This window comes from Mauremys reevesii, linkage group 1 (assembly GCF_016161935.1).
Source record: "Mauremys reevesii isolate NIE-2019 linkage group 1, ASM1616193v1, whole genome shotgun sequence".
Classification (NCBI taxonomy): domain Eukaryota; kingdom Metazoa; phylum Chordata; order Testudines; family Geoemydidae; genus Mauremys; species Mauremys reevesii.
The window spans coordinates 319065552-319085513 of NC_052623.1; the positions used below are offsets into that span (position 1 = coordinate 319065552).

The 19962-nt window shown below is 38.1% G+C and overlaps 2 protein-coding genes across 4 annotated transcripts in view; one reads left to right on the forward strand and one right to left on the reverse strand.

The window, feature by feature from the left end:
• LMOD2 (leiomodin 2) overlaps positions 1–9090 on the forward strand; it is a 34343-nt gene extending 25253 nt beyond the window's left edge. The window contains exon 5 of the transcript XR_005590647.1: positions 8870–9090. The gene's annotated coding sequence lies outside the window, so the exon portion shown is untranslated. The remainder of the gene's footprint in view (positions 1–8869) is intronic.
• WASL (WASP like actin nucleation promoting factor) overlaps positions 3389–19962 on the reverse strand; it is a 79069-nt gene continuing 62495 nt past the window's right edge. For all 3 annotated transcript variants that reach the window (XM_039510862.1, XM_039510857.1, XM_039510871.1), the window contains exons 7-11: positions 18500–18542; positions 17884–18037; positions 9734–10254; positions 8003–8111; positions 3389–6104 (exon numbers count right to left, since the gene is read on the reverse strand). In XM_039510862.1, the coding sequence (XP_039366796.1) occupies positions 6043–6104; positions 8003–8111; positions 9734–10254; positions 17884–18037; positions 18500–18542 (889 nt within the window). In that variant the 3' untranslated portion in view covers positions 3389–6042. The remainder of the gene's footprint in view (positions 6105–8002; positions 8112–9733; positions 10255–17883; positions 18038–18499; positions 18543–19962) is intronic.

A 19962-nucleotide genomic window follows, 5' to 3' on the forward strand; every position in this document is an offset into this window, starting at 1 on the left:
CCATATCTGACCTCAGTCCTTGTCCTCAAAGGAAACATGCACTATACCTTCAAAAGACGAGCCTGGGATCTTAAATTCTTAACTTTGCTAGAGACACTAAAAAGACATGGGATTTATGGCTTATTACAACCTAACCCACTAACTCCCCTTTTTTGTCTTATGACTGCAGAGGTGTTAGTGGGCCACTTCATTTTGAATAGCCTCTCAAAACATGAGTTACTTATACTGATCTATCTGTTCCACCTTGTATTTAAGCTGTGACTGAATACTTTCCACAGACCTGACAAAGAGCTCTGAGGAGCAAAAAAGTTTGTCTCTTTCACCAACAGTAGTTGGCCCAATAAAAAGTATTACCTCACCTACCTTGTCTCTAATATCCTGGGACTACTATGGCTACACCACCACAAACAATGAAAACTCAACCTCATCTCATGAGTTCCTCTAAGCTGTCTACTGAGGAATATATAAATCCTTTTCTATGCGCCCTTAGCCCAGACACACTAAACATCTCGTGTGACCATCGTTAAGAGGCATTACTGACTGACATTAAGGACAATTCTTAAAGCCTGGAGATTTGTGTTTAGTTATTGTGACTGATCCCACTACCAGTTCAGACTTTTAGGGAAAATTAAGAGGAAAGGAAATTAACTGCTAAGTCTCAGGTTACAAAACAATGGGTAAACTACACAGCAAGCGAAGAGGCTTGAAGACTGCAAGTTTCAACTGATGCCCTCAGTTGCTGCTCACTGCCAGTGTATTTAGGATCACCCAGCTCTTTACATCCTTGGCTGGAAGGATGAGGACAATCAGGCTGCAGCTGTGGTCCCCAACAGACACTGCTGGCCAAAAGAACCCAAACTTGAGTGTGTTCGGCACATGGATAAAGACAATGGAATATATATGTACAAGAAGTCAAACAACTGATATTTTCATGTACAGAAGTAAACATGCGATTGTTTGCAATTTCTCTATGGTGGAGTGAGGTGGAGGAAAAGGAAATTTTGGTACAAGAAAGTGATCAGCACTTGAAGAAAACCTCTAAATACTGCAGGAGGTTCTGCTTTCAAGAGATGGTATTCTCCGGATTTCCACTGAACCACTACCCTGCCTAGTAAGCAGTTGGGGGAAATGGTTGGAAATGCTATTGTTCAGATGCAGTGTAAAACTCATGTCCTAGAGATTCTTATTCATTACAGAACTTCTATATGAAGGTGTCCCCCTTAATGTTCTAGCTAAATTGCCGTTTAGTAAGAAATGTTCTACTTACAATTTCAGTTACATACAATACTATGATTATAAACTGTTGTGTATCATTGCACCAAGCTGTTGTAAAGCTGGCAGGCCTCACCCAAAACACTTTTAGGAATAAATTGCATCCCCATTGTATTTATCACCTTAAGAGTATTTGGGGACAAGGGGATATATGTGAGTATCTTATGCACTACTGCAGTCTCATCACATTTATCCTTCTGAAGTTACACTCCAGACCATGTTGCATCCTAAACAGAAAATTGTTATTAGTAGCCACCAATATTTCCCCCTCATATTTTCCCAACTTAGCAAGGAAGGACTCAAATACCTCCCACCCCCCTGCCCAAATGCAAGTTCAGCATCCAAACTGTTTGATTCAAGACTATCAAAATAGTCAAAACCGGGGGGGGGGGGTGTCATTGCTTCCCTGAGCAATTTCAGCCCAAGATGTATAACTTTCATTGAAAGCTAATATTGTAAATGGTGTACTTTTTAGGAAAGAGTCAACTTTAGCTATTACTAGCATAGTTGCAGCACTTACTGAGTACCTAATGCTTTATACATAGTAAGCCTCAACATGTCTGAAAGGTATGTATTATTCCCCATTTTAGGAAAGGGTAAAAGTGAGGAACAGAGGCTGTGCAAGATACCCAAGCCCAAACATACAGCAGGCTAGCTGAGGAGAAAGCAAGTGTCCTGACCCACCATAAAGGTGCTCTACCTACTAGGCTACTCTGCAAATGGCTGTAAAATTCAGCACAAGTATCTTTATATAGAAATAACTCCAGCTATGCTCAATTTCTTGACAATGAAGCAGTGAAATAAGCAGAATGTGTAATGCTTCTATTTTACTCTCAATGTTCTTGTTACTTTCAAATCTCTGCTTATAAAACATCCATGAAGAAACCTTACTGTATTCAGTCAACTGCTGATTATATTGGAAAGTAGCATATACTGATGAAGTTTATTATCCCTTCTCCTTAGTGAAGAGGTTTTTTTTTTTTTTTAAAAAAGCTTCCTCCTTAACTATGTAAACGTGCACAGAAATACTAAACAGATGGCCAGAATATAAAGCAAGGTCGATGCCCGTGTTTCACCATCCAATTGAATGAAAACTGCGGTTCAAGTTCTATTCTTTACTCTCCTAGCCTCAATTCTCTCCTTTCTCCCTTCCACTGCCACCCTAACACAAGCCTCAGACAGGAAACTAATACACAATAACTTAACCTTGTCTTGTGATGTTGTAACACGACAGTGCCCTATTGTGGGGAAAAAAGAAGCAAGTGTTAATTTCTTCCAAACAGCCCTTAAACAATTTTTTGCTGTACTATAAATAAGACTTTATCACTGTACTTGAACTTCAGGAACTTTATTAACTAGACCAGGCATTCCTCTAATGATTAGATAAAAGCTGTTGTGATGAAAAGGCAACAGTGTAAAAAACCCCAAGACTCCTACACACATTTAACTCTTGAAAGTAACCCTAGTGAATACTGTCATTCAATATAAAAACATTCTTATTTCTCAATATTAACTAAATTGAGAGAATGTTAACATTAGTATGTTGTTCTAAAAATACATAAACTAATAACTTGAATTTACCTTGCCCTACGCTTAGGATTATTGGGAGGTATTTTGGATCTCCAAGTTTAGGAATGGAGATGTTTAGATTACAGCAGAGAAAGGCATGAGACTGCAAACATGGGAGGATAAGGATTCAATTCATAGTTTAGAAAAGGTCCCAAACTCTTTTTATGCTTTTTGGGGTAAGAAATGGTGCTCTGAAATTCAAACATTGCAATATTAAGTACAAAGTTTGGATTTACAAGCCACAATTGTTTGACCTTGAAGTGTTAATTCATTATTGCACTTGCCTGTAGCAGCACTTGTTTCCAAGAGAGCTGCTGAGCAGCTGTCACATTTGCCAGCAGGATGGGGTGTTACGATGAGTAAGAGAATGTATTTATTCAGTGGCACAATCCAACTTTCCAGACATGAGAACTATTCAGATTTGAGGGGACTATTTACTGCTTTGTGGTCCTGGCTCAGCAGTTGAAATTACTTTTGAAGTGTGTAAACAATACGTAGAGCTATTTTAAAAGCTGTGCTACAGTTAGCACTTAAAAAAACTACACAGTTTTACACTATTTGGGTCAAATTAATTTTATTATGCTCGATGATGAATTGCCACCAGTGCAACATCCTATTCACTGTACATTTCAAAAATTCACATACTAAAAATTTCAATTTGATAAATGGAAAACTGAATGATTGAGAAGTTCTTATGAATTCCATACGTACAATAAGTGGCTAGCTGATATTGTCTATGCACAGTGTGTCGAGATACTAGAAGCCTCATGCTAGTTTGTTAATTGCTAAGGCTATCTGGACACAGTCATTTAACTGGAGTATATAGAGAGAGGCCTTCATTACAATGTTTAAGCGATAGTGAATCAATGCCATGAAACACTCTTCTGCCCATAGTGCAAGTGGTGGAGCACTGAAACATGCAGCCATGACATTATTTTAGTTTAATTGCAGTTGCAGATTTAAGCAAATATTAATTTGGATTTTGTGCAATAAAGTGGATATATTTTTATAGAAGATCAGAATCAAATGCCTTCTTTGCTAAGTGATCCATGGATCAAACATAGTTATCCCAAGTATACAGTGTCTAACTTCCAGCTCTCCCAACACAGGGAATGGAGATTTCTTGATGAAAGCTAATTATGCATTAAAGTACAGAAATCCCAACTCCACAGGGGTTAAACATACCCTATTAAGCAATGTATTAGGAGAACATCTGGGCCTTGTCCACTTAACTTTAAAATGCCCTTAATGCTATAAAAGAGAGAAAATGCTAGAAGTTATATCAAAGCCATAGAATATTCTCCATAGGGACATTCTTAAACCCACTGGACAGTAGCTTCCCCAAGCCTCACCCATAGTCAACTCAGAATGCTCAAGCCATTACAGCAGCAAAGCCAGTAGAAGTATTTCTAGCAGCAGAGAGCAAAGTGAATATTACTGCAAGAAAATGAGACCACTTGGAAGAGATTTCCCAAGTTACATGCTTAAGTTACACTTGGAAGGGAGTTAGCATCGCTGGAATAATTTAACTCCTCTCACACCAGTTTTCAGCAACATAACCTTTTAAATTCTTTTCTTCTCACCCGATTAAGTACTTGATCACTAGAGACTAGATAGCTGGGTTAGAAATCCCAAGCCACATCATGCAGGTCCAGCCTGTCAAGATCAGGCAAACACTGGGTTTCAGTCAATACAACTCTGGATAACTTAAATGCAGTTTGGTACCTTGACTATAGTCAGAAAGTCTCAAGATACTATGTGTTAACTATACTCCAAATACGACTGACTTAACTAAACATTCTGTATCAGTGAGATAATATGGTTCTTTAAAAAGAGTTTCTACCTAAATCTTACTGCAAGTACAATAATTAGTGCTGCAGACATTAAATACCCAGGCTAAAGCAGAGTAATGTATTTTAATAGGCAGATACTCCAATTTTTACCTCACTATTAAGTACATCTTATATAAAGGTGAAAGCTGTGAAACAAGAAACCCATTTTCCAATTATGTAGTCAAACACTATTCTTATGAATAGGGTCCTTGATCTTTATCACAACTCTTGGTCTTAAAGCCAACGTATGCAGACAGAATATTGCAATAATAAAGTTCAGTACATATTTAAAGTGTATATTCTGATTTATAAGCTTTTCAATTTTTTTTTATTTTTAATTTTTTTAAAGTGTAGGACTGGTGTCTTAGTGTTTGGTATTACCATAACCCATAAAGACTGCAAAGTAACATCACGTAAGTTGACTTTATTAGTATACTAGTGCCCTACACATTTTAAAATGAATTTAAACCCAACATTATTGAAGCAAGCATTAAACGCAGCCCTTCAGCCCAAAAAATACGTAAAATTGATTTAAAAAATAAATCAAATTACTGTAGCAACAGCCAGATTACAGTATAGCCCCAGCAATTTAAGCTCTTTCTCATTCTGAAAGACAGCAGGACTAAACTGGTTTGCATCAAAGATGCCTTTACCATTGCTATAGTAAAAAGCCATCCTGTTTAATCTCAGGCAGAGAGTTCCTTAATTAAAGCCTTCAAAATATCACTGCTATCCAATAGCAGACAATATTGCTACAGTATAATGGTAAGTTATTAATTTTCATAACTAGCTGTGTATTTTTGTAGTTTTACGAAAAGCATACTGCTAAGATTCGAACAACTGCAATGTTGTGATGTATTGAAAACCGTGCAATATTATAATCAGCCTCAACATTCATGTAGCATTGTATTCAAAATGAAGGGGCTAAATAAACTAAGAGCTGCATCACTTAAAGAATGTAGTACTATACTAGGTTTTAATAAGAAAATTTAGATACAGAAAAGTAGGGTATGAAAATAGTGTTTTCCTTCTTGCATTATAACTAAATTACATTAAGGTTTTTGTCAGTCTCACATATTACATTTAAACTCCCTTATTGATGGAATGGAAAGTATTCACATGTACACTGAGCATCCAGATGTAAACTTGCACACATTAATAGGGAGTAGCTTTGTAGAGGATTATGACAAACCTTTACAGATTAAATGAGGTATTGCACAGATTAATAAAAAAGCAAAAGGCAACAAAAATATACAGCAAATTGGTAGAACATTTACATGATAATTTTACAGAATCCATAGACAGAAAGTAGTGTTTAGTATTTCATTCACCTTAAAAAATATATATATATAATAATATAATATTTTGATCAATCCTCCCATTCGTCGTCATCCTCAAAGTCTTCTTCATCATCTTCATCCTCATCTTCATCTAGAAGAGGAGCAACAGTCATTTGAGTATTTACATGACAAAGAATATGATCTTTCCATTAGAAATCAATCAAGTAGCTGCACAGCTGAAGTATAGTTACTAGCATCACAAGAAATGAAACTCACAACTCTAAATTGCTCTTATTATCAATACCGAATATACGAGTTCCAGTTCTGGGTGTTTTCTTCTCCAGGGAAGAAAAACAAAAACAAAACAAAAAACAATTTTTAGATATAAATGTAAAAAATGTATTTTCAAATACTCCTGCCCTCATGCTTTTTCTTTGAGTGAGGTAGGGTGAAAAATACGTTCTAAATTAGGTTTTCTACTTTTGCAAAGATGAAAAAAAACAAGTTAAATGTTTGCCTCTCCAAATTTAAACTCCTACCAAAGGGGTTTCTTCTCCCTTCAAAAACAGACAAAAGTATTTCTATCATGCCCACAGAGCACTTGCGGTTCATGGAATACTTCTAACTTGTGTGTGAAGCTCAGGGGCGGCTCCAGGCCCCAGCACACCAAGCTCGGGGCGGCAAGCTGCGGGGGGCGCCCTGCCGGCGCCACGAGGGCGGCAGGCAGGCTGCCTTCGGCGGCTTGCCTGCGGAGGGCCCGCTGGTCCCGCGGCTTCGGAGGACCTCCTGCAGGCGTGCCTGCGGAGGGTCCGCTGGTCTCGCGGCTTCGTGCTTGGGGCGGCAAAATGCCTAGAGCCGCCCCTGGTGAAGCTATATCTGCCTAAGCGTGAAGTATGTTTCAGTTTTCAAATAGTATTGTTTGCTGCTCGTGGTAGTGCAGTCCAGAATTGCTAGAATTTCTAGAATTATTTTTTTTGACTACCTGAAGTGTTTTTTTTTTTTTTTAAATCAGCTAAGGAGGGCATGGGGGGGGATAGCTCAGTGGTTTGAGCATTGGCCTGCTAAACCCAGGGTTGTGAGTTCAATCCTTGAGGGGGCCACTTAGGGATCTGGAGCAAAAATTGGTCCTGCTAGGGAAGGCAGGGGGCTGGACTTGATGACCTTTCAAGGTCCCTTCCAGTTCTAGGAGATTGGTATATCTCCAATTATTATCTATTATTGTACTTAATGTCCTTGTGATGTTTCTCTTGAGTAAATTCAATAGTGATCAAGTTTGCAGAGGACATCAAAATTAGAAGGTTCCCACACAAAGATAGAACAAAACTAATCAAAATGTTCACACACAGAATCAAACTGCAAAGTGACCTGTGGATATCAAAGTAGGGGTATCTGCAGGCAGCAAGGGAAGATTTGGCAAAATGAAGCGATACAGCAAAACAGCTGTACCCACAGCATTAACAATAAGATAGTGAGAAAACTAGCCAAAAACTATCATCCTACACCTTATTTTTTGCATGTACTCAAGCATTAAAAATTGCAGCAAGGCAGGCATGAGCAAGTGATGATAGTCACTTATTGTTTGGGCAGCATGTGACATTCAAAGAGCATAGTTATAGTTCTAACAGTTAGAAACAGACTCTCTGGCAATTAGAAAAGGTTTTTCTGAATGAAGGACTCCTGTATGCAGTGTTCATCAATCTGGTATTGCACCAAACACTGGGCTGGTCAAAATAATTACATTTAAGATCAGACATAAATTAGTAATCACTTTCTATATTCTAAGATTTTACATCAGGTGGTGGCTAGTCTTAACTGGTAATTTTCAATACAGCATTACTGCAAAGTACAAAACACTGGCCATTACCTGATGCAGCATGCTAGACTACTGCAGATGGGCCAGTGGCTAGGTCTGGCATATTCTGTTTCACTATACATCTAAAATTCAGTACAGTCATCATGAGAAAAAACAAATGTAATTAACATTTCATGGTCCACAGTATATTAACACCTACACTTTGACAACCAAAGCAAAAGTTCCCACAAACCTACCTGAAGAATGAATGGCTTTGCTCCTTTTCTGCATAACCTCCATTAATGCACCCACAATTCCTGAGGTTGGCGCAGCTGTGGGTGGCACAGGCTCTTGGCCATCAGATACCTTGAAAGAAGAATACAATGCTATGATATAATTAAACGGATAACCTTTATATTTCCAGGCAAATCCTCTTTTAGAAAATTGAAAACATTTTCAATTATGGAGGGAGATTAGACATTTGTTGAAACTACAACCTCAGATATAGCTAGAACTAAGAAAACTAAGAAAAAAGGAAGCTCAGAAACTCCATGTTTTCTAAATACAAATTCTTCCACTGTTTTTTGCATGACAACATAGTTCCAGTTAATCAATACTGTGATTGACACAGTGATGATTAAATACATACAACTAAACTCAGCAAGACTTATCATCATCATCATCATCAGGAAGAGACCTCCACAACTGAGGGAAAGTTCCGTAATGTATCTGAATAGGCAAGCCTTGTTCAGTTGCATAATGCTCTATGTTCGAGATAACAGAAAAAACTTATGAAAATTTTTTGCTCAAGTTTGTTGACTAGATCCTAGCCTAGGCAGATAAATCCTACATCTCCCTAGTAGGGATTTATAAAATTGGGTACTGCACCCATGTATTAACAAGTCTATTAGTATTTATACATCTCCATACTTTTGCATGGTGCTTTATAGAAAGACCTGGTCTGTCCCAAAGAGCTTAGAACATGCTCAGAAAAACCTAGAAGCAGACCAGGCAAGGATCCGGGGTAAGGAAAGAAACAAATATTATGTGAGTATTGCACCATCAACAAATGTTACAAATTCAGGTGTTTTTGTTGTTGCTTTTTTTTTTTTTTTTTTTTAAAGATTATGCGACAGCAAGATGAGAGATGGTGCAGAGCGGTTTGAGAAGGGATCTGACAAGAATGAGTATGCCTGCTGCACTGGCAGAGGGACTGTTGGAGCTACAGATTGAGAAAAGCGGTCAGAACGAAGGGTGTTTGTATACATGCATTAGGAGAGGAGTTGAAAGCTAGAGCAGAGCTATGAGGATGTGTAACAGTAAAGACAGGGAAACAGTGACGAGAAGTGGAGCATAAGGAGAAATCCAGGTGTTGTCTCCCATGGAACTCATCCTCTACAGTTCTTCAGAAAACTTTATTAAAGCATGGATGCTCCTGGCAAAGGTCACCACAACCTCATGTGCCATGCTGACATTACTAAATCAACATTTAATAAAAAATGTAATTTGATTGCAACATCAGAGGTGTGGGACTGCACGTTAAATCTACACTAGATAATTCCAATAAATTAAATTTTAATTTCTGTTTTCAAACTAAAATCTAGAAGAATTATTCAATGATTATTATTTAAAGTGTCACTGAAAAAGAAATTTGATTTGCCTAAAAAATAATGGAAAAATTCTCTGATGGACACAACCATAGATCACACCAGAGTTTTGTAGCCAAAATCTCCTTTAAGGATTTCAGAGGTGGGCCAAGAGTCATAAATATTAGAAATGGAGAATCAATTTTAATTATGGTGTGGCAACAGCCAAGACATAATATTAAAGAAAGGTGGCCTAGGATTTATCAAAAAAACAACAAAAAAATATACAACATGCCAATTCCCCACAATCCCCACCAAAAACAAACAAAAAACCCCAACCCATTGGCTATTGCTCTAAATTAGTTTTGGAAATTTAGAAAATGACAAACAGTAGATACTTACCGACTTCAGCTGTATACCCTGTCGTATCTGGTCTAAGAGCGCATCTCTTCCTGAGCTGGATACAGGTCGATTGTTCTGTTCTACTTTCTTTAACTGGGCCCCTTCTCTGATTTGATCTAAGAGTGCTGCTTTGTTTCCTGCAGGAGCTGGAAATTGGTTATCAACCTCTGAAGTGAAGCCAGGTGGTGGAGGTGGACCAGGAGGGGGAGGTGGTGGAGGAGGCGGCGGCGGCACACATGATCCACTTGCTGGTGGTGGAGGCGGTGGAGGTGGGCCAGCTGGTGCAGATGATGAGTGCACTGGAGGTGGTGGAGGATACATCCTGTTTGGAGGAGGAGGGGGCACTGCTGAACCTGGTCTAGATGGAGGTGGGGGTGGAGGTGCTGCTGTGGGAGCTCTTGAAGGAGGAGGAGGAGGAGCTCCTCTTCCCCTTGCAGGAGGAGGAGGAGGACCTGAGCTATGTGGAGGTGGTGGTGGTGGAGGAGGGGGTCCTCCTCTGGATGGCGGTGGCGGTGGTGGAGCTGAAACAAAACACATAAGATAGTGCCTAGTTATCTACTACACAATTTTATCCCAAGTCATTCCATCTGAGATGCATAGGAAGGAGTAAAATGTAACAGTGCCAGAACACCTTTGCCATGTCTTTTACAAGGATCTCTGTGCCAATACAAATTTTACTAATCCTGATCTTGGTATGCTGAAAATATTGTCCATATGTCATCTTTCTCATGTATTTTAAAGGAAAAGAACGCGTATAATACCAGCTATCAGCACTGCACTATGTTTGTAAAAAAAAAAAAAGAAAGAAAGAAAGCTATAATTTCCCTGAATATCCATAGTCCTTTTTGTATAGGGAAATATTTTAGGAAGTTAACATTAAGCTTTCCAAGACATTCACCTCAGATACACAGGAAGATTTCAGGAAGATTTAGTTTTTGCTAAGTTAAGGGTGAGCAGGTCACAAATACTCAAATGGAAACCTAGTAATTACCCTAAATATGGAGAGAATAGTATATTTTTTTCAAAATTAGGGAAATGTATATTTTTAAAAAGCATGGCTTGTTAGTAATTCTGTAACATTTTTCTGATAATACTAACAAGAGCGACCATAATTACTTTCTTGCTAAGACAAGATGGCACACAATATTGCACATACAGTTATGTTGTTGTGCAGGCCAATAGCAAACAATTGCAATCTTAAGAATTTACTCTCAGCAATACACATTAAACCAAACCTGTTAGTATTAAACAGTGCTGCAGATACAGCATCTCAAGTTATAGGCAATGTTTCTTGGTCAACATTAGTTTTTAATATGGCATGTAATATACCTCCCAAACTAGTGTCTATTAGAACCTGCCCTCTACCCCACATAGATTATGTACACAAAATTGGATTATACACCAGTTGGTCTATGGTTCTATCTAATTAAGTATTTCAATGCTTCTAATTTCCATATTTGAAAATACTCTGTCCTAGAGACAGCATATGTGCATTTTGATAGTTCAGCATATTTTATGTTATTCAATAACCCATCTTTGTACTCAGGCCTTTTCTGAGACAAGTTTTAGAGTTAATATTGGATGTATAGAGAGTTTCACATTGGGAAGATCTTATTTTTCTGTGATTGTGTGTCCTGAGCTCTCCAGAGGTGCTTGAACGGATAAACATTAGTCCTGGATGGACAGACACATATAACTGTGGAAAATTAAATTTTGATGCTTCTCCATTTATCTGATAGAAAAAAATGCTCTATTGCTCATGTGATGGTTCAACTCTTACAGTTTGAGTGTCACCACTCAAAGTGAATCTGAAGTTATAATTAACTTGTAGATGCGGATTTGTTTTTTTTTTTTTGAACTGCCTTTCATCTTGCTCAGATCATGACAAATGTATTCTTTATAACAATATCCTTATGTGAAAGAATGACAAAGAAATTACTTTTTAGATGTCCGCCTGAATACATTTCTGATAACTCTTTAGGCTCAACTGAATTTTGTATTGAAATGAGTTTATTGGAACAATAGTTATCTTCCAGCATAGTATCACTTTACTTTCAACTGGGCTTCTTCTAATGGCTTGTGTGATATTATAGTTTGTTTACTTTATTTAAACACTTAGCTAGATGGATGGTCTTTAGGTTGTTTGAGAAGAATGTGCATTCTTTTAATTTGTTATGCTTTGGAAGAAGGCATATTATGTGTAGTCCTGGGGCTCTGGAAGGGTGACGTACAAGAGGAGGAGTTGAAGGTGTAAGCTCAGCTCCTCTGTCCTGCGAAATGCAGAGCTAGAGCTCCCTCCCTACCTTGCAAGAAGGGGGAGGGGTTCATAATAGGAAGTTTCATAAAGTTTACGACCAGAAGGGCCATTATTAGATTTAGTCTGTACATCACAAGACATTCAATTTCATCCAGCTGCCTCTACACCTAAGTCAATAACTTGAGGACTGAAATGCTTTACTGTAACTCAAAAGAGCAAGCTGTTATATGCCACAGAGAAAGAACAGGAGAGACTGAGGTGCTACCAATGCTTGCAGTACCTGCAATGTCAGGAAACTGAATTGTTGAGATAAGCCCCCATAAACCTATCAGCGATCTATGCTACAAGGAAAGGTGAAAAATTAGGGCTGTCAAGCAATTAAAAAATTAATCACAATTAATTGCACTGTTAATAATACAATATCATTTATTTAAATATTTTTGGATGTTTTCTACATTTTCAAATGTATTGATTTCAATTAAACAGAATACAAAGTGTACACTGCTCATTTTATATTTATTTTTTATTACAAATATTTGCACTGTAAAAAACAAAAGAAATAGTATTTCAATTCTCCCATTACAAGTACTATAGTGCAATCTCTTTTTATCATGGAAGTTGAACTTACAAATGTAGAATTATGTACAAGAATAACTGCACTCAAACAAAACAACGTAAAACTTTCGCGCCTACAGGTCCACTCAGTCCTACTTCTTGTTCAGCTAATCGCTCAGACAAACAAGTTTGTTTACATTTGCAGGAGATAATGCTGCTTGCTTCTTATTTACGTCACTTGAAAGTATGACATTCGCATTGCACTGTTGCAGTGGGTGTCATAAGATATTTACGTGCCAGATGTGCTAAAGATTCATATGTCCCTTGATGCTTCAACGACCATTCCAGAGGACATGCACCCATGATGACAACAGATTTTGCTCGATAACAATCCAAAGTAGAGCGGACTGACGCATGTTCGTTTTCATCATCTGAGTCAGATGCCACCAGCAGAAGGTTGATTTTCTTTTTTGGTGGTTCGAGTTCTGTAGTTTCCGCATCAGAGTCTCTCTTTTAAGACTTCTGAAAGCATGCTCCTCACCTCGACCCTCTCAGATTTTGGACAGCACTTCAGATTCTTAAACCTTGGGTCAAGTGCTGATGCTATTTTTAGAAATCCCACATTGGTACCTCCTTTGCCTTTTCTCAAATCTGCAGTGAAAGTGTTCTTAGAACAACAACATGTGCTGGGTCATCATCCAAGACATCATCCAATAACATGAAATTTATGGCAGAATGCAGGTAAAACAGAGCAGGAGACATACTATTCTCCATGTGAGTTCAGTCACAAATTTAATTAATGCATCAATTTTTTTTTTTTAAACAAGCATCAACATGGAAGCTTGTCTTCTGGAATGATGGCCAAAGCATGAAGAGGAATATGAATCTTTAGCAAATCTGACACGTAAATATCTTGCGACGCCAGATACAACAGTGCACTGTGAATGTCTCACTTTCAGGTGACACTGTAAATAAGAAGCGGGCAGCATTATCTCCAGCAAACGTAAACAAACTTGTTTGTTTGGCTGAACAAGCAGTAGGACTGAGTGGACTTGTAGGCTCTAGAGTTTTCCATTGTTTTGTTCCTGAGTTCAATTATGTGTAAAAAAAAACCACCCCCCCCCCCAAAAACAAAACAAAACAAAACCAAACCCACATTTGTAAGTTGCACTTTCACAAGAAAGAGATTGCACTTCAGTACTTGTATGAGGTGAATTGAAAAAAAATACTATTTATTTTGTTTATCATTTTTACAGTGCAAATATTAGTAATCAAAAATATAAAGTGAGCAGCACACTGTGTATTCTGTGTTGTAACTGAAACCAATATATTTGAAAATGTAGAAGAACATCCAAAATATTTAATAAATAGAATGCCAATTGAAATGTAACAGTGCAATTAATTGTGATTCTTTTTTTTTTCCCCCACAATTTTTTTGACTTGATCGCGTGAGTTAACTGTGGTTAATTGACAGCCCTAGAAAAAAATCCTAGTGTACCTGCCAATATGAGCTGTGGGAAATTCCTTCCAGACCCCACATCTGCTGATCATTTGTCTTTGAGCATGTGAGCAAGACACACGAGCCAGGCATCTAAGAAAGATCATTATATGTACCTCCTCAGAGCACTGGTCCATCCCATCTCGTGTCCAGAGTTCAGATGAGGCCAATTCCCAATACTCCAAAGGAAAAACTACCAAAACACATCTGGCCAATTATGCACAGGGAGTGGGGATGGCACTTCCTGACCCCTGTGACTGGCTGATGCCCTGAAGAATGAGGTTTGATTATAGTCAAATCACCAGGAAGAGGAATTTGAAGCAGGAATTGTAGGAGGCACAGGGAAGATTGATTGGGAGCCCCTGAATCCCACTGGGAAGATTCAGGGGCTCCCAACCATTCCTCCTGAACGTGAAGCAGGAATAGCATTGACAAGAAAAGGTGTGTGCCAACGGAGTTCAACATTCACTTCCTCTCCTCTAAAGGAGGGAGGCTCTCTCCTTGTTATTACCTCTCCCTTCTTTCCAAAAAGGAAGAAAGGAAGATATTCTACTCCCTGCCCACACCTTAGTTTCATAGATTTATTGCATCAGAAATCAATGCTGCCAACACCCTTGGTATCATGAGTATGGGCTGTATTGGGGAAATTTTCCCCTTTGGCCGCTAGAGGTCACTGTCACCATATGTAACATCTTCAGTAAGAAGCATGTATTTTCTGGATTATTGGAAAAATATACAACTTTGCCATGCTTCAGAATTTGTGCTGCCTCCATAACTTATTGCAGTCCACTTTCCTTGACAGAGTGGTGTTAAAATCTCTCTGACTTACAGAGAAAACTTATCTACCACGTGCATTAGAGTCATATCTAGAGGGGAAAAACATGCCATATTCCAGACAGCATAGTGAAACCGCCAACCTGATGACTGTGGAAACAAGAGTCTGAGGTTCTATGAGGCTCACTTGCATTAAAACTAAGAAATATGTTGAACAATGTTACATGCCACCAAGGGAATGGCTGAACGCCTTATGGATTTTCAAAACTGTACAACTCAAAGAGTGAGAGGAACCTCACACCAGAAAACAGAATGACAGAGTATCTCAGAGGTTTATGAGAAAAAAAACATACGTGAAACATTCCAAGCAAAAGATAGCTTTTATCAAGACAGATATAACTGAACCAAATTACTCTATTTTTGCCAATAGTTATGTCCAAAGTTTCTTAAAACCTTCTAATGAAAACAGCCTTGTTAAAAAACCCCATCAACTCTGCAAGAGTTAGGGAAAAGAAACCCAAGACAAATGACTTCTATTTCAAAATCAGCTAGCAGCAGAATGGACTCAAACCCAGCATCCTGTCAGGCCTAATGCCACCCATAAGCACAGAGAATCTTGCAATAAAACACAGAAAATGAAAAAAATTTGGGGAGGGGGAGGGGAGTAGAGGAGAGGTGGTTTTTCAGTGGAAAAAAAAAATCACAAAGCACTTCAAACCGCAGTCAAGATTAAACATTACCTTGTATATTGCTTATAATAGTTATAGATAAAAGCATTCTAGCTGACAAAGTTAAGACCTTTAGGACTATTGAGCTACTTCTAACACAAAGGAGGCCCCCCATCTTATTTGTCATGCATGCTAATATGAGGCAGCAGCTTTTTGTTTAACTACACCCATGCAAAGTGGTGGAACTTTAAAGTTAATGCACACGTTGTAAAAGCTAGTATTGTGCGCTCTCTGTAAAACACTGAGGACAAGTAAAGAAACAACTCAAAGACTAACATGGTCAGGCAGTTTCAAAATTAGGTACTTTATACATATTTTAAGATTAAAGGAGACTCAAACTTTTAAAAGCGAGAAATACAATTGGAAATTTGCAAATCCAATGTTTTCATATAAAAAGTCCTAATCCAAGCCAAATTTCAACGGTAAACCAACACAGAAAGGTAGTTTTTGACTAGATTTTTTTTGTGTCACAATTACTGTGTATTTTATTGTTAATAAATGAGTTTTTGGTCTAGCACTTCTTATCCATTAAGTAAGGGTCACGCAGTCACAACATACATATTTTTTAGTGATATATGCTTAAATGACAGCTCAATACGTACCACTCCAACGTGGGGGACCTAGAGAATAAATGTAATAAGTTACCGAACTAATATGAAGCAATTTACCAAGCAGCCTGAAACTACTATAATTCCAACAGCATTAATTGGCACTCCTGAAAAATAATCAGGGAATTATTTTGAAAATTCTGATAATATCGATGTATTTTTAGCAGAATTACATGTCATATTACACCTTCCCATCACCGTAGTACATTAAGATGTTATGAAAAACAGCAGATAAATATAATGGCAACAAATATTTGAATGGAGAGAGGTAAACAGTGGGGGGAGGGATAGCTCAGTGGTTTGAGCATTGGCCTGCTAAACCCAGGGTTGTGAGCTCAATCCTTGAGGAGGCCACTTAGGGATCTGGGGCAAAAATTGGTCCTGCTAGTGAAGGCAGGGGGCTGGACTCAATGACCTTTCAAGGTCCCTTCCAGTTCTAGGAGATTGGTATATCTCCAATAATTACTATTATTACTTTTATTACATGGTATGCCCACATCTTGAATACTGCACACAGACGTAGTCGCCTCATCGCAAAAATAGATATATTGGAGATGGAAAAGGTTCAGAAAAGGGCAACAAAAATTATTAGGGGTATAGAACGGCTTCCATATGGGGAGAGAATAATAAGGCTGACTTTTCAGCTTGGAAAACAGATGATGGGGGAGGGGGAGAATATGATAGAGATCTATAAAATAATGACTGGTGTGGAGAAAGTAAATAAGGAAGTGTTATTTACTTCTTCCCATAATACAAGAACTATGAGTCACCAAATGAAATTAATAGGCAGCAGGTTTAAAACAAACAAAAGGAAGTATTTTTTCCACACAACGCACCGTCAACCTGTGGAACTCCTTGCCAGAGGATGCTGTGAAGGCAAAGACTATAACAGGGTTCAAAAAAACTAGATAAGTTCATGGAGGATAGGTCCATCAAGGGCTATTAGCCAGGATGGGCAAGGATGGTGTCCTTAGACTCTGTTTGCCAGACAGGGAATGTTCTGTCCATTCCCTCTGGGGCACCTGGCATTGATCACTGTCAGAAGATAGGATACTGGGCTAGATGGACCTTTGGTCTGACCCAGTATGGCCATTCTTAAATACATTAAGTAGTAGTATGGTGGAAATGGCTCACTTATGAATAAAGTTCCAGTAGAAACTTCGCTCAGAGACCCTTTGATTACCAAGCAATAGTTCCACTACTTGAGTTAAAAGGAGAACAAGCTGCAGACCTCTGTATATTAGAAGGTTCATTACCTACTGTATTACTAAGCTTAAGTTTGCAGCAGACACACATCTGTCTCTCCTACATCTGATGACTCAACCATGTTCTTTACTTTGAACTGACAGCAGCAATGGATTTCTTGAATTCTATCTTTAAATAGTTATGATTTTGTAAGACCAAAAATAAAATATGCAATGGAAACTACTTTAAATTCAGATGGGAGATATTGCATAGCTTTGCAGTCAGTGAAAGTGTTACTGAAAATTACTTATGACATGCAAAACATTTTGATCATAAAGAGAAATATTTTAGAACTATACTCATGGGTGACACTGGGACACTTATGCAGTGTACTGTAATGCACAGAAATCTCAAACTCAATATCCAAGTTCTATTCCAAAGTAAAGGCATGAGAAGATTTCCAGAAACTGCTTCACATGAGTAACGTTTTTTAAATCCTTAAGTCAAATAGCTCAGTCTGATGCATTAAGTTGCTGAAGACTTACCTTGCCTACGCAGCTCATTTTTAACAGCTTCTACTCCTCCTGTTTTTTCAATGAAATCATATATCACTTTGGAGGTTTCTTTGTCTTTTAACTGAGCCTCTGAAATTCCACACAGATCAAACAGTTTTTTCAGTTCCGGGTCCAAGTTGTTCACCTGCAAATCAGACACTTAGTCCTATAATTTATTTATGGATACTGTTTTTTCTTATAAACAAATAGAAGAAAGATTCTTATTTTACATATAAACCTTTCTTTGGTTTAAAAAAATCCCATCTAGCTAAGAGGAACAGCTAAACAAAAAATGAGACTCAAGCACAGATTTCTGTGCTGAATTCCTTAATAAGAACAGACTTTTCTTGGTGTGGAAAGAAAATATTAAGCACAAAATTTAAGGATTAGCTAGTCTTCTACAATTCCTCCCCCCAAAAATCTTTTTAGTATTTTCCCTCCACATATAATTTTTCCAGAGTGCATCATTCTGTAGCATCACAGTAGCCATGATTTGCATGGTTTATGATGGAACTTTTAGTTTTTGATACCATTCTTGGACACCTTAGTCAAAAACATGATGCCTTTAACCATCTGATATATTATGTACAATGCTGAAGTTACTTACATCAAAACCCGTGTTTGGATCCCAACCAACGTGTCCAATGTGTCTAAAAAGCAATATTAAAGAAATCCATGTCAGAGAAATGGCAGTCTTGTGGTTAGAACACTGGACTAGGACTCCAGGAGCTCTGGGTTTAGTATCAGGTTATGTCAGTCTTTTTGTGAGACACTGGGTAAGTCAACAATCAACACCTCTCAGTGCTTCAGATCTCCATTTGTATTATGTGCTATAAAATACTTTTTCTCCCACCTGTTGTCTTGTTCATCCAGATCATGAGTCATACTCATTTGGTGGGGAGGACTGAATTCCACTACCTTTGGCTATGGAGTGTGGCATAAATTTAGGACTCCATACCACAGATTGATACATTGATGTTAACTGGAGGCTTTTTCTTTTTTTTTTAAATCACTGGAGATATACCTATCTCCTAGAACTGGAAGAGACCTTGAAAGGTCATTGAGTCCAGCCCCCTGCCTTCACTAACAGGACCAAGTACTGATTTTTGCCCCAGATCCTTAAGTGGCCCCCTCAAGGACTGAACTCACAACTCTGGGTTTAGCAGGCCAATGCTCAAACCACTGAGCTATCCCTCCCCCCAAACATCAAGGATAGATTTTGGCTTTTATACAGTAACTACACTTCTGCTACTATTATTTAAGTTATTTATTGTCACATTCAATACCACACAGTGGGAAAGTATGCTGGCCCTCCTTCTTTGGGCCACCACCATTTTTGCTCTGTTTCTTTTCCTCACCTACTGCTCCTTTCTCCCTTTTCCTTTGCTTAGTGTTTCTGTTCTATGCTGCATTTCCTTCCCTAAGCAATTCCCAGTTCTCATCAGCCCAGGTGTCTCTCCCATACCCTTCCATCCACTAAAATAGTCAGTGTTGACATTTATGTGCCAGCATTTTATTTGACATTCCCATGAGATTAATAGGAGACAAGAGTTCACACCTCTCCAAGCCACTGTTTCAGGCTCCTACAGAATCAGGAAGGCAGCAGTACATTAGTTTACAAGCATTACATATTTGGGCTTAAAACCACCTTTTTAAAAATCAAGCTGAGATTCTGCACAATCCGAGTAAGTCATGATGGTCATAAAAATACATCAGGGGGATATCCAGCTGACAAACAGCATACTTCAGATTAAGTTCATCAAGAAAGAGACTGCCTTCATATGTGCCTACTGCACTGGGATCCCAATCTTGGTTAGGGCTTCTAGCTGCTACTCTAATACAAATATTCCCTTACAAGAATGATACAAATTAAGACCAAAAAGTAACAAAGACCATTGTTAAGCAGCATAATTAGAAGTCTTTTAGATAAGATGGGCAAAATGAACAAAAGTCTAGTCTAAAAAAACCCTTATTAATCATGCTATTATTCTAAACATTCATATGAAGTGACATGAGCTATTTCTAGCTAAATCATTTTACAAGTATTTATATAAACCTACTTTCTCATAT